Source organism: Pristis pectinata, chromosome 4 (assembly GCF_009764475.1).
Source record: "Pristis pectinata isolate sPriPec2 chromosome 4, sPriPec2.1.pri, whole genome shotgun sequence".
Classification (NCBI taxonomy): domain Eukaryota; kingdom Metazoa; phylum Chordata; class Chondrichthyes; order Rhinopristiformes; family Pristidae; genus Pristis; species Pristis pectinata.
The window spans coordinates 6,736,212-6,750,668 of record NC_067408.1 but is presented as its reverse complement, the minus strand read 5'-3'; the positions used below and the strand labels follow the sequence as shown (position 1 = coordinate 6,750,668).

General features: G+C 40.1%; 1 protein-coding gene across 19 annotated transcripts in view; it reads right to left on the bottom strand.

The window, feature by feature from the left end:
- Nucleotides 1-14,457, bottom strand: part of LOC127569075 (protocadherin beta-15-like) — a 212,591-nt gene that overhangs the window by 54,045 nt on the left and 144,089 nt on the right. For 16 of the 19 annotated variants that reach the window (XM_052013394.1, XM_052013400.1, XM_052013405.1 and 13 more), the window contains exon 2: nucleotides 1,171-1,229. In XM_052013394.1, the coding sequence (XP_051869354.1) occupies nucleotides 1,171-1,229 (59 nt within the window). Of the gene's footprint in view, nucleotides 1-1,170; nucleotides 1,230-8,071; nucleotides 10,495-11,518; nucleotides 14,096-14,457 lie in introns of those variants that run through there. The other 3 variants (XM_052013389.1, XM_052013404.1, XM_052013407.1) reach the window with 3 other exon arrangements.

The following is a 14,457-nucleotide window of genomic DNA, read 5'->3' as shown; positions in this document are numbered from 1 at the left end:
TAACAGAGCAGGGGAATGGGACTGACTGCATTGGCCAACAAAGAGCTGGCAGGAACTTGTTGGGCCCAACGGCCTCCCTGTATGATGAATTTATGATTCTATGAGTAAACCAAGGGAGCACATGCCATTTAATTTAGTTTGGGGTAGCGTCAACACCTCACCTAATGTTATTTTCACTGACATCCACATATTTTCCAGCAAGAGGTGTTGGGAGGCAACCTAATTGCATTTCCCTCCTGCCTCCCTAGACATAGAACTCTCAGACATCTTCTATTAATTCTGTTACTACCTTAATTGAAATCAATTCACCTCAGCAGAAATGGGGAAGCTGAACCCATTCTTTTTCAGCTTAATTGACTGACACCATTTTGCAGGCTGGACTAGTCACTGGACAATAACTCCACAGGCCACTGGTGTTTAAATAGAATCAATTCAAACCTATCATAATACTCAGGGCATTTAAATTCAGTTCATTCAGCAATCACTGGAATAAAAATTAGCATGGGTAATGACATCCTTAAAACATCTGGATTTTCCGAAAACTGCAACTAGTTCATTAATAACTTTTACAGAAGGAAATCTGCCATCCTTAACTAGTCTGGCCTATAAATGATTCCAGATCCACAGCAATGTGGTTGACTTCAAAATGCCCTGTGAAGTGGCCAGGCAAACCACTTAGTTCAAGAATAATCAGGGATGTGCAATTAATGTTGTTTTTGCTTGCAATGACCACATCCTGCAAATTAATGAAAAAAAAATTGCTGTCTGTTGTTGGAGTGAGGTTGAGCTCTAAATCGTCTAAAGCAGCCGCCATATATTTGAAGAGATCAACAGAGTTTACCAAAGCACTCCAAACAAGACTTCACGCAACATTTAATATGGGCCATTGTCATTATGAATCTCAGGCAATACTCACAAGCATGAAGCACAGAACAAACTGCTGGAGCAACTCAACAGGTCAAGCAGCATCTGTGGCAGCAAAGGCATGGTTGACCTGTTGACCAGGGCTCTCCCTCCATAGATGCTGATTGACCCACTGAGGTCCTCCAGCAATTTGTTCTTTGTTCTAGATTCCATCATCTGCAGTCCCTTGTGTCCCCAGAAATATGATGTTTGGAAAAGAACACAAAAAGCTAGCACTAGAGAAACAAATAAATGATTAACCAATACCTGTTTAGCTCGGCTCTGTGAGTCTGTGACAAGCGCCAGTCAGTATTTGGTTGTTTCACCTACAAAACAAAGAAGGCACCAGTTAAAATGCATGACAGTTTACTTAATCTTTAATACATCTATCAATTGGACCTCATTGAAAACCACCCCTTAAAGGTAACTCCAAGGACTTATTTTTCTTCTCATAACAGTTCATCAATGCTTGTAGGAAAATAAATTCTGAAATTACACCTTTTAAAATATGCTTAGAAATAAAAAGAACAGCATCCTTTGGACCAACCATTTCATGGCAATGATTGCTGTTTATAAGATGATATATTTCTAATGATTTTTACCCACCATATTCCTTTCATTGACATACCCAAAACAATCATGAATGGTTTTTGCCTCGACTTTTGATGGGAGAAATGAACTCCACAGCTTCATAACACCACATATGGAAATTTGTCTCACTCACTGTTTTAATCATTTACATTAAATTTTATACCAACAGTTCCTTGTTTGTGCCTACTTAACTAGCATAAATAGACTTATTTTATCCACTCTGTCCCACTCTTTGAAGATTTCAAACACTTCTATCATATTCCTCTTGCAATCATGTGGTCCCCATGTTCCAAAGTTGCCTTATATTTCCTCTTACCAGGCAGAATCCGAGTCATTCTGCCTCCTCGAATGATTCCAAAATCAACACACTTTAGCATGTGGAGAACAAACTGAGGTGGTTCTCCTTGGAATGAAGATAAGAGGGGATCTGACAGAAGTATTTAAGATCAAGAAGGGCCCAAAGTGGCGAGACAAAAATTGCTTTCATTGGCAATAGACTCAAGAACCAGATGACAATGCATAAATGTGATTGATAAAAGAACCCAAAGTGACAAGAGAAAAATATTTAAGCAGCAACATCTGGAATGCACTTCTGGGGAGCAGTAAGGCAGACTCCATCATAGCATTCAGAAGAAAGCTGAATCAGTACTTGAAAGGAAATGATTTGCAATGTTATTGGGAAAGGATTAGGGAATGAGATCATCTGGATTGCTTTTTCAGGCAATGGCCAGCTTCCATGCTATAAAATTATATGATTCTGTCATTCAATTTTGAGTCAAATACTGCAATAGTTCTTTAAACAAGAATGCATTATTTATAGAAACTTACTATTTTCACATCTTTAATAATTCTTGAAATGCTAAGTTTTGATATTGGATGTGTTCTACTTAATAGATTTGGGTGGAGGTGATGATTATGAATAGAACAAAAATCTATCATAAGTGATACATGTGACAAGTTGACTTGCATACTTTGTCGTACACAACTATAGAATATAGAGCCAGATCAATGTTTCCCATGTTTTATGTTTCCAATTATAACCAGATGCTTTTTGAAAAGCCTTTTGTATTTTAAGGAGAAAAAAAATATGCCATTAGGTTCACATATCCCAGTGTCTAAATATGTGAGTGTGATATACATTGACCTAAAGCTGCTTCCATAGCTGAGTGGATCATAATGACAGCAATAATAAATAAAATAGTTGAATTATTTTATAGCAGACAATTTTCCAAACAATCATTAGTTATTCTTGCTAAAACTATCATAAAACTACAAATGTAAAAGGAGTTACTAAGAACATTGACAGAGGGTGGAAGTTATATCAGCAATATTTATAGGACACTGCTGTTGAGGCAGAGGATGTACTTTCTTAATTTAGACTACATTTCATTAGAAGCACTTAAAAGCAAAGACTCTGTACATTGCTAGGGAATGGATTAAGGAACTGGACAGAAGCCAAAAAAAAATCCCAGATCAAGGAAATTGCAGGGGTATGATTAAAAATGAATAGCTTCCAGCATGAGGGCAGAAGAAATCAACAGCTAGTTGATGCTTTCACACCAGAAGGTACAAGACATTCCCTCCCTCAACTTAATGCATTGAAAGCGAGAGAAGGTAATTCTCACAACATATTCTGAGATTTGCAATTCAGTTGTAAACCTCCAGCTTTAGCTGCTACATTATGATCCAATCTACTACCTCCAGCTTTGGCATTACAGAAATGTATCCCTGCCTGCCCAGTCAATGCATGAAACAAGAAAGAGTTAGGGTTCAAAGACACTAAGGGATCCATATACATAAATATTAAAATATGCAGAATTACACAAGATAATAAAAAGGTGAATAAAACCATCTCCTGGTTGAGGTCGAACAATAAAAATCTATTTTAATGATATTTGGACGTCTGAGAGTTAAATTATAAAGAAAAGAATGACCAACTGGGACTCCATTCACTGGGTGAGACTTAAAAGTTTATGGGTGATTTGATTAAAGGTATTGAAGGGAACTAAAAAGATTGATAATATAAAAATCAACAGAAGGAGTTCAGGAGTGAAGTTAACAAACAGTTTTATGTATTAAGGCTAATAGAATTTTGGAATGCTCTTCAGATGCTAGGATAGTTATTAGTTTAAAATGACAGATGGCTATACTTTTGCTTAACATAGGTATTGAGGCTTTGGGCTAAAGGTGGGTATTTTAAGTTAGATTACAGATCAGGTATGATCTCATTGAATGACAGACAAGGCAAAGATTCTAGATATACACCATCCAGAATAGTAAAGTTGATCTATAAAATACAAAGCTGACAGTGTCCTGAGATTGTACCCAAAATATTATAAAAGAACAAATTGGAATACAAAGTCCATTCTAATATGCTAAATCTGTTCTTATATTGCGTGGTACAATATTCAAGCATCTGCAATCACAAAATAATGTGAGATTTATTATTTCTTCATGTATTTTAGACTCCAGTTTGTCCTTATTAACAGCTTTTCGCAGAATTTAATCTCAACATGTTTTAAATCATCAAGCCCAGACCCAAGGACTTAGCTGCAAAATCATTTTGTTATTCAATAGAATTACTTATTCAGCACTGAGTACCCATGCCCTTATGCATTCACTTATAGACAAAAGAGTATTAATACTACCTCACTCTGCAGAGGGGCATTGGTGTTGAAAGAAAATAAAAGATGCAATTCATTATAAAGATATTGTGAAACAATCACACAGCATTAAATTGAATTTTATGAAACTGAATGCTAAATTTAATACTCAGATATGCTGAGTGAATGATTCATGCTTAGAAATTGTTTCACAACTCTAAACATGCATTTTCCTATTTCCCATTGACCTTGTGACAAAATCAACATTTAATTGATTTGGTATGGTTTTTGGATTGGTACAAACTATACAATTATTGAACTCTGTAATATCCCAACACATAGTTAAAACCTGCAGTCCAAACAGAGAAACTCAATCTATACTATCCAAAGAACACAAAATAAAATGCCATCTTTTTAATGCTACTGATTAATGGCAGGTATTATCAACAATGCTTTTTCTTATATTAATAAAAAAAAAGGACATAATACTAAGTTTATCAAAAGATTGCCTGGATGCTTTTAAGATTTGCTTCTGACTTGACTGATGATAAAACCTGCTTCGTGTACACTCATAATTTGTAGGGGAGAGCCTCCTTTCATTCAATGCACTTAAGAGTAAGTTTAGATGAGGTCCTCACTTTGCATTTGCTTTTGTGCAAAACTAGTGTGGTTTAAAGCACATACTCTGTGTGCTTCTCTGGGGCTACGCCTTACATACTTTTAGCTTTGTGCTCGTCACAGTTTAACTACCAGTTGATCTAGAAAGTGCTATGAATTATCTTTTCATGTTTCACTGTTGATACTTGACAGGACAGGCATTAATTAAGACCACAAGATATGGGAGCAGAATTAGGCCATTCAGCCCATCGAGTCTGCTCTGCCATTCAATCATGGTTGATTTTTTCAACCCCATTGTCCCGCCTTCTTCCTGTAACTCTTAACCATTCCTTTCTTAACATTGAAAATGATCCTAACTTCAAGATTGGTTGTGTGGAAGCAAACACCAAATATAGAGTTGTGAATTCTCTTAAACAAATAGCTGCAGAACCACATGTAAAAATTTAGGTCTTCTGGATCCTTAGCATAGGTAATTGCTTTAGACCAGGAACTGCAGAGGGCAAGTGTCCCTTCTCCAATCAGAATAATAGACATTTCATATATTTAAATCAACTAAAACATGTATAATACTGACATTTTGACATGACCTTCAATATAACACAAGTAGTGCTCTGAAAACTGAGAAAAATCAATCTGTAAGGTAACCTATAATACAATTAATAAAAATACCTAGTCTTTAATATAGGCCAAGTATTTCTTGCAATTTAAATTTATGGTAATCATACGTTAGGACAGCAGCTATATATTTAAATGCTTGTCTAATTATTCACTCTTGCTATTTTAATGTTAGTTTCTAACATTTAATGGTGTTCCCAAAAAATCTGACAAAATAAATAAATTAGCTGTGCAGCTTTTTTTTATAATAGATAATAAAATTGAACAAACCCATGTTCCAGCAAACAAAATCCTCTGAGGGTAAAGCTAACAATGTGAATGCACTACATTCAATAAGGCAAGAGGACCAGAATGAAACATTCTGGAAATGAGATGTTCCTCTGCACATACAAACTACAATCACACTTTAAACATGTCAATGCCTTATAACACACATTTGTTAGGTACTGATAAATCTGAATAAAGAATGGGTGAGGGTTTCCAACACAATTATTGCTGGGATGTCTAAGGTTACTTCCACTCTATAGTTCAAAAGGAGTGGATCAGTATGCATTCTGCTGAAAGGTCTCAGGGCATATGAATGCTGCATTATTCCAGAGCACGCTGATGTGATATAAACATTACTTAAATTTCGTAAGTCGCCAATCACACTTCTGTTTTTCAGAAGGCTGGTAACACGATTGGGGTGAATAGTCCATTTTTCATTTGACACTCTGATATAAATGATTTTGCAGCCCAAAATCCATTTAGTGGCTGATTTGTAAAAGACCAGTTCAATTACAGGAGGGAGTAAAATTTCAGTTCATTGCATTTGCTGTTAGGATGGTGCTCAATTATCCACTTGGATCATTATTCAGAGAAGTGTGCTCCTGATGGGACAGCCCAGCATATTCAGCCATTTCAAAAGGTACTTCATCTCCAGAAAGACTCTGGTACATTATCACTTACATCCAAGACACCTTCTTCTGTTGGTTGTACTTCCCATGGGATTTCAAAGTTGATTTCTGGAACAAGTAGAGATTTCACGCTGCTGCCGGGCTTTCTACCCCCTTTATTCAGAAGCATGACTCTATAATCCAAATTGGTTGTCTAGGTGAATTCCTCAATGTCAGAGGTGACCAGGCAACTCTAAGCTGCCAAATGTTCTAATAATTTTAAAGTCACAGAGTCAAAGAATCATACAGCACAGAAACAGGCCCTTCAGCCCACCACATTCATGCAGGCTTCTTTGGCAATCTATACCAAACACATTTATCCACATTAGGTCTGCACCTTTCTCTGCCTTTCCTATACAAGTCTCTTAATGTCTGAATGTCTCCTAAACATACTGATTACCGCTGATCAATTCACTTCCTCTGGCAGCACATTCCAGATATCATCCACTCTCTGTGTAAAAAACTCTCCCCTCAGATCCTCATTGAAAGTCACCTTATACCCTTTTGTTTTCAATAAGCTTTCCATGGTAAAGAATTCTGGCCATCTACCCGATCCATGCCTTTTATATTTTCATATAGCACCATCACATCAACCCTCAGTCACCGTCACTCCAGGGAAATTAAGTCCAACCTTTCTAAAATATACCCAAAACTAAAGTCCTCCAATCCAGGAAACATCCTCATGAATCTCTCTGGACTCTCTCCAGCACAACCACATCCTTCCTATCATGTGGTGACCAGAACTGTACACAATACTACAAGTTACTTCTTATAATAAATCAAACCACAATATCCTGCTTTACTACTTCTGAAACATAATATATATTTGTTCCAGGATTAACACAAATTCTTCTAACTTTATTTTATTACAATTCAGAGCCAACACAGTAACCATAAATATAATAATCCATGGCAAGATAGCTAGAAATAATGTAGGTTTTGAATCCAATAAATGCTGCAGCTCCATAACTATGCTCATCTCAACTCCCTTATATATGTTTTCTTTCATGAAAGTATTTTGTATTTGAATCAAATCAATCAGCAATTTCTTTAAACTTGGTTTTACTGTACCTTGGCTGTCCAATTTACTTTTCATGGAGATAAACCAAAATCTTTGACTTGCTATGTTACTATTAGTGCTATTTTATTATTCCTTACTAGTTAAATTAAACTCAAAAAACTTTATTTTCATTCAAGGGTGGAATGATTACTTGGCATCAAGTTGGATTCACAAACTACCTATCCAAACACTTAATGTTGTCAAACTTAATGCACTCAGAAGTTTTCCCAAATAAACATTGAAATTGTTCATTTTATGTACTTCAGTTTCAGTCGCCCTCTTGGCAACTGTGCATCAGTGAGTGAAGCTTCTGCAAAACAAAAGGACTGCCTCGTACGCACGCTGCGCAGTCCATACGACACAATCTATGCAAAGGAGGATCAATTACGTTTATAGTTTTGCATTCCTAAACATTACAACAATAACTTGCACTCGTGGACTTGCCCACAGAGAAGGGAGGGAGACTTTTCTTAGGGCTAATTATTTCAATCACGCTACGCACAGAAGTTCTGCTGCATAATTGCCGACATTGAGAGAATCAGAAAATAAGAACAGATCAAATAATAGTTCTGGAGGATGTTTCTACACAGTATGCCTCACCTCAGCAGATACAGTGGTTCTATCATTTACATCATTTGAAGTTTGAGTTATTTTTTGTCACATTAAAGCCACTGGGGACGCGGTTGCCCTTTGCGGTTGGATTTTGGATCTTGCGATATATGTCGCCACCTTTATGAGGAACATACCTCGTAACAACAATTCTGGGACAGCGGATCACGGCCAAACACTTCAACATAATTCGGGGGGATCTGAAGGTTTACACTGGCTTTTTGTATTCCATTAAGAGAATGTGTTGAACTCATACAACCACAGGTGCCCAAAGAGCAGCTGCGGCGGTTAAAAACGTTTCTGCTTCTGTGGACCTGAACAGCTAGGATAACTAAAACCACGAGGAAAATAGAGGAGGTTGTTCCCAAAGCTATGACCAAGTAAAGGCTTATGTCCGAAGAGAATCCGAGTTCTTCACTGAGGCCACTCAGTTCTGAGAGAAGTTTTGTGTCACTGCCCTCAAGTGTTAAGATTATATTAATTGTGGCCTTAAGTGGTGGGATCCCATTATCCTTTACCACAACTACTAATCTTTGTTCAGTTGCATCTTCATTCACAACTCGACGGATTGTCCATATCTCTCCCGTATCAGGCGCAATGGTGAAAAGACCAGGGTTAGTAACTTGGGCCAGTTGATAAGTAAGTCTTGCATTCTGCCCCGAATCTGCATCGACAGCAGATACCTTGGCCACCAGATAACCTGGTTCTGCTGACCTGGACAATGTCTCCGCCGCTGTCGAACCGTACTCGGGCCTTGGGGATACAATCACCGGGGCGTTATCATTCTGATCCAAGATGACCACATTAATTGATACATTGGTGCTCAGCGGTAGTTCTCCGGCGTCCGTTGCTTGGACCTCAATCTGAAAGTTCTTCAATTCTTCGTAGTCAAAAGAACGTTCAGCGGATATTATACCATTATCTGAATTTATAGAAACGTAACCGAATACTGGAGAACCACCGGCCTGAGTCTTAAGAATAGAGTAAGACAGTTTGGAATTTTGATTTACATCTGCATCAGAAGCTAGCACTGAGTATATGGAACTGCCAATGATATTGTTCTCCATCACATAGGCGGTGTACAACGTCTGCGAGAAATGTGGAGGGTTGTCATTTACATCTGAGATCTTTAGCTGAATGGTTTTGTTCGTGGTAAGCGCGGGCAACCCTGCATCGCTGCACGAAATGGTGATCCCATATTGGGAAATCAATTCCCGATCGAGCAAATCTTTGGTGAGTAATCGATAGTAGTTCTCAAACGTCGAATCTAATTTGAAAGGAAGGCTGTTTGGAATCTGGCAGTGGGTTTCTCCATTCCCTCCCGTGTCTGAATCGGTCACACTGATTAAAGCTACCACAGTCCCTGGCGGGACATCTTCGGCGACTGAACTGGACAAAGAGGTTACCGCCACCTCTGGCGCGTTATCGTTCACATCCACGATTTCAACAAGTATATCGCAATGTACCGGCACAGAAAGGAAACCCCTGTCCTTAGCTTGTACACTAATCTCCAACTCTGTTCCCGTTTCAAAGTCCAGAGGTCCTGTCACCCTGATCTCTCCGGTGTTCGGGTCTACGCTGAACAGTTCCCGCGCTTTGGCGGAAGCGTGGCTGCCAAAGGAATAAACTATCTCTCCATTGGAACCTTCGTCAAGATCAGTCGCGTTGACTTTGATTACCAACGTTCCTAAGGGCACATTTTCCAACAGACGAACTCTGTAAAGTGCCTGGCTAAATGTAGGCACGTTATCATTCGCATCCAGGATGCGAATAATAATCTGTGCGGTGCCCGACCGTTCAGGAATGCCTCCGTCAAGAGCCGTCAGCAGCAACTGTAGAGTGGACTGATGCTCCCTATCAGGGGTTCTTTCCATTACCAGAACCGGGAGCTTACTATCCCCACTGCGAGACTGTACATCCAGCACGAAATATTGATTTGTAGCCAATCGGTAGGTCTGCAGCGAGTTGGTGCCGACGTCCGGATCATACGCCGATTCCAGTGGGAAGCGGGATCCAGGCGCTGCCAACTCGGATATTTCCAAATGGAACTCATTCTTTGGGAATTGGGGAGCGTTGTCATTTATGTCCAGAATCTCCACCTCGATATGATACACGTTCAGAGGGTCGTCAATGACGGTCTCCAAAGTCAAGGCGCAATCGGGGGCTGAACCACAGATCTGTTCCCTGTCAATTTTCTGGTTCACAAGTAAAACCCCTTTGTCTAGTTTCACATAGAGATACTGTTTCCTGGGACTGGGCACAATACGAAAATTCCGAGCCGAGAGCTGCTCCACATCTAAACCCACATCAGCTGCGATATTCCCAACAAAGGCGCCCAGCTGTAATTCTTCGGGAATCGAATAACGTATCTGTCCAGAAACCAGATTCCAGGAGAGCACTAAACACAACAGTTGCCATTTTAACAACCAAAATATTTTGTACAATCCCATTTCAAGCACAACGCATTCCGAATGTATCGGCACGTCACGGCGCTGCTCATTCATTCACTGGAATAAAGTGGTTATCATGTTTTAAAATCCCAAATAAGGCTCTCCATTATAAGAAAATACCTGCAGTTATGATAAATCTTCGAGATTTTGTATTTGCAGTCAAATCTTCCCAAATCTTGTAAAATCACGATTCTGATACAATCTCAGGCAGCTCGCTATCCAGTTTCATATTGCATCGGATCAGATGTGATGGCGGAGAGGCAGGGAAAAGGGCCGTCAGGATCTCCATTCACCATTCAGCTTCTGATTGGTGAGTGGAGCGGCATTCGCCTTCAGCCAATCACAAGAGACCTACTTTCTTAAAGCTGGCACACTCTGTTGGGCTTTGGAAAGAAATATTTATAGTTGCGCAATCTAAATTTGAACCTGGCTCCATTATTACTCGTTCAGAGATTTAAATATCCCGTTCAAATAATTTTCAAGAGGGTTTCAGGAAGGAGAAATTAAAGACCATATATTTATGCCTTGCTTGTGAAATAATTACATGTTCCCTTGACAAGTCAGTTCTCCCAGTTGAACTGCTTCAATATTCTTCTAAATATGTTACATTCACCTGTCTATTTCAGGTAGTTTTTGATACTCGCACTGACCTCTGAACCGTGATATTATCAACATAAATGATCAGCAAGAAATCAGTTACAAAACACGGCTGCCACGATATTACCAGGATTATATTTACATTCAGTACAGCTTTATACGCACCATATTCTTCAAACAACACCATGAAAAGATTAGTGCGTTGATGGCTGGGTATTATTTCACATATGCTATAGATTCATTGAGATGCTCTAAAATTATTTTCCCTATATTTGTCAAGTTTTAACTTGGCTAAAACATCCTTCGGCGACGACAATGCCTGAATCATAAATAACGCCTAACTCCTTCAAAAAGAATCGCCACAGAATACTTAGATAGTCTAAATAAAAGTAAAATGCTTTGTGGTTATGAGTTGTAGATATCACACGGAACTTCAGACCACCAAACAGAAAATGTCAGCAATATGTTCTACTGCAAATAGATGCAACCATATCAAACTTGTGAGGTATCTATTTCCCTTCTTAAGGAACACCTCACCTCAGTATTTACAGAGTTTCTACAATTTTCAGGAGCCTGGGAGTGCAGATATTTGCATTTCTCATTAGGCCCACCCCCGCCTTTATTTGTCACTGCAGATGAACTACACGTATTGGGAAACTGGTAATTTCTCTTGGTAGAACCTATTGTTGAATTGGTTCCATAGCGAAAGCTTTGAGAAAGCGGATCGCCTCCGAATACCTCCACATAATTCGGAGGTATTTGAATGTTTCTGCTCGCTTTCTGAATCCCGTTGAGAGAGCGTCTTGATTTATAACAACAGCAGATGTCCCCGTAACAACTGTAAACACCAAACCCACTCCTGCTTTTATGGACCTTCACAGCGAGGATGATTAAGATCAGCAGAAAGATGGATGAAATTGCCCCCAAAGATATCACCAAGTAAAAACTCAACGCGGAGTTGAAAGCCGCCTCATGGTCCAAATCTGTGACATCAGAAAGCAGCTGGGCATCCCCATCGACCACTGACAAGCTGATGGTCATGGAAGCTGAAAGCGGCGGTGTTCCGTTGTCTTTTACCACAATTGTTAACTTTTGCTTCTTCGCATCCTTCTCCACCATGCGACGGATGGTCCACACTTCGCCCGTGTCCGGTGAAATGGTGAAAAGGCCTGGGTCAGTAGTCTGGACAATCCGGTAAGAGAGGCGAGCATTCTGGCCCGAGTCAGCATCCATGGCAGACACTTTGGTAACCAGATAACCTGGCTCCGCAGAGCGGGACATTGTTTCTAGGACGGTTGACCCACGTTCGGGTAGTGGGTGCAGAATCACTGGGGCATTGTCGTTTTGGTCAAGGATAACAACGTCCACCGACACATTGCTGGTGAGTGGTGGGATTCCGCTGTCCTGTGCTTGAACCTGGAACTGGAAGCTTTTGAGTTCCTCGTAGTTGAAACTTCTTTGAGAAAAAACGATTCCATTTTCCGAATTAATATACACGTAGTTGGCTACAGACTCACTCTGGACCTGACTCCCCGGAATGGAAAATGATAGTTTAGCATTCTGGTTCAAATCGGGATCTGTGGCTGTCACTGATATGACAGAGGCTCCGATGACGTTGTTCTCCATCACATAGGCTGTGTACGAGGATTGGCTAAAACGAGGCGAGTTGTCATTGACATCTGAGATCTCGATCTGCATGGTTTTCTTGGAAGTAAGAGGAGTCGAGCCTGAGTCACGACATAGTAAAGTGACGTCATACTTGGGGATGTTTTCCCGATCCAACTGGTCCACGGTTACCAACTTGTAATAGTTTATTAAGGGCGAATTCAGTTTAAATGGAAGGTTATTTGGGATTTGACAATCAACCTCACCGTTTTTTCCAGAGTCTTTGTCTGTAGTACTAACCAGAGCTATCACAGTCCCCGCGGGAGAGTCTTCGCCAACTGGACTGAACAAAGAGGTCACCGTCACCTCAGGAGCGTTATCATTCACGTCAATAATATCCACGTGAACACGGCAGTACGCAGGTACTGGAGCGGAGCCTTTGTCCATTGCCTGAACATTGATCTCAAAGGCACTATTTAGCTCATAGTCCAAATTCCCCTTCACTTTGATTTCTCCTGTTTTGGAATTTAGATCAAACAGTTCACGTACTGTCGCCGAGGTGTGGCTTGTAAAGGAATACTCTATATCCCCATTAGAACCATCATCCAAGTCAGTGGCATTAAGCTTGATCACAAGTGTTCCTTTGGGCACATTTTCATTCAGGCTGACCCTGTACATCGACTGGGAGAACACGGGAGAGTTGTCGTTGGCATCCTGCACTGCGATTAGTATTTCAGCACTGCTGGACCTCGGGGGGACCCCGCCGTCCTCGGCAATTAGTTGCAACTTGTGAGTTGCTTCTTTCTCTCTATCCAGTGCCCTCTCCAGCGTTAGCACTGGCAGCTTCTCATCCCCGCTGCGGGTCTCAATGTCGAGCGCGAAGTACTGATTTCCAACCAGGCGATAGTTTTGTAGGGAGTTGGTTCCCACGTCCGAATCGTACGCGCACTCAAGGGGGAAACGTGCACCCGGGGCCGCCACTTCAGAGATTTCAAGGCGGAACTGATTCTTTGGAAAATTGGGAGCGTTGTCGTTTATATCCAAAACCTCCACTTCAATCCGGTAGACATTTAAAGGATTTTCGATCACAGCTTCCATTGATAAAAGGCAAGTAAGACTCGACCCACAAAGCTGTTCTCTGTCAATATTTTCCTTCACAAACAAAATCCCATTGTCTAAATTTACGTCCAAATATTTTTTCCCGAGACCCGGCACGACGCGAAAATTTCGAGCTGAGAGTTCTTTCACATCCAAACCCAAATCGTCTGCGATATTACCAACAAAGGCACCAAGTTGCAGTTCTTCGGGAATGGAATAACGAATTTGTCCCGAAACTAGACCCCAGAAGGAGAATAGACAGTATAGCAGATGCCATTTTCTCGAGCAATATATTCTACAATATCCCATTTCCAGCGAAAATCATTTCAAATGCTTCAGCGCAGCCCTGCTCCTTTCGCGAAACCGTCTTAATAAACGTCTTTCTATATAATTTTACAGAGCTTTCAGTTGTAAAAAAATACCTGCACAATTTGAAAATCCAGACATTAACTAAGGCAGATGTTCCTATTTCTAAAATCATCCAAAGATGCATGCTCGGATCCTAATATAGCATTACGCGGCTTGCTGTCCATTTTTACACTGTAGCTGATCTTACGTGATGGTGGATAGGGAGAGATCTCCAGCCAACTTCTGGCTTCTGATTGGTGAACGTCTGCATTTCCGCATTCAACCAATCACTGCCTTAGTACTGCTTAAAGCTAGAACGGCCTTGAAAACTGCGTAAAAGCGGTATTTATAGTTGTACACTTAAAATATTTACCCTCCCTTTCTTTCAACATATTAAACGTATTACTTCTGCAAAACATTCTCAG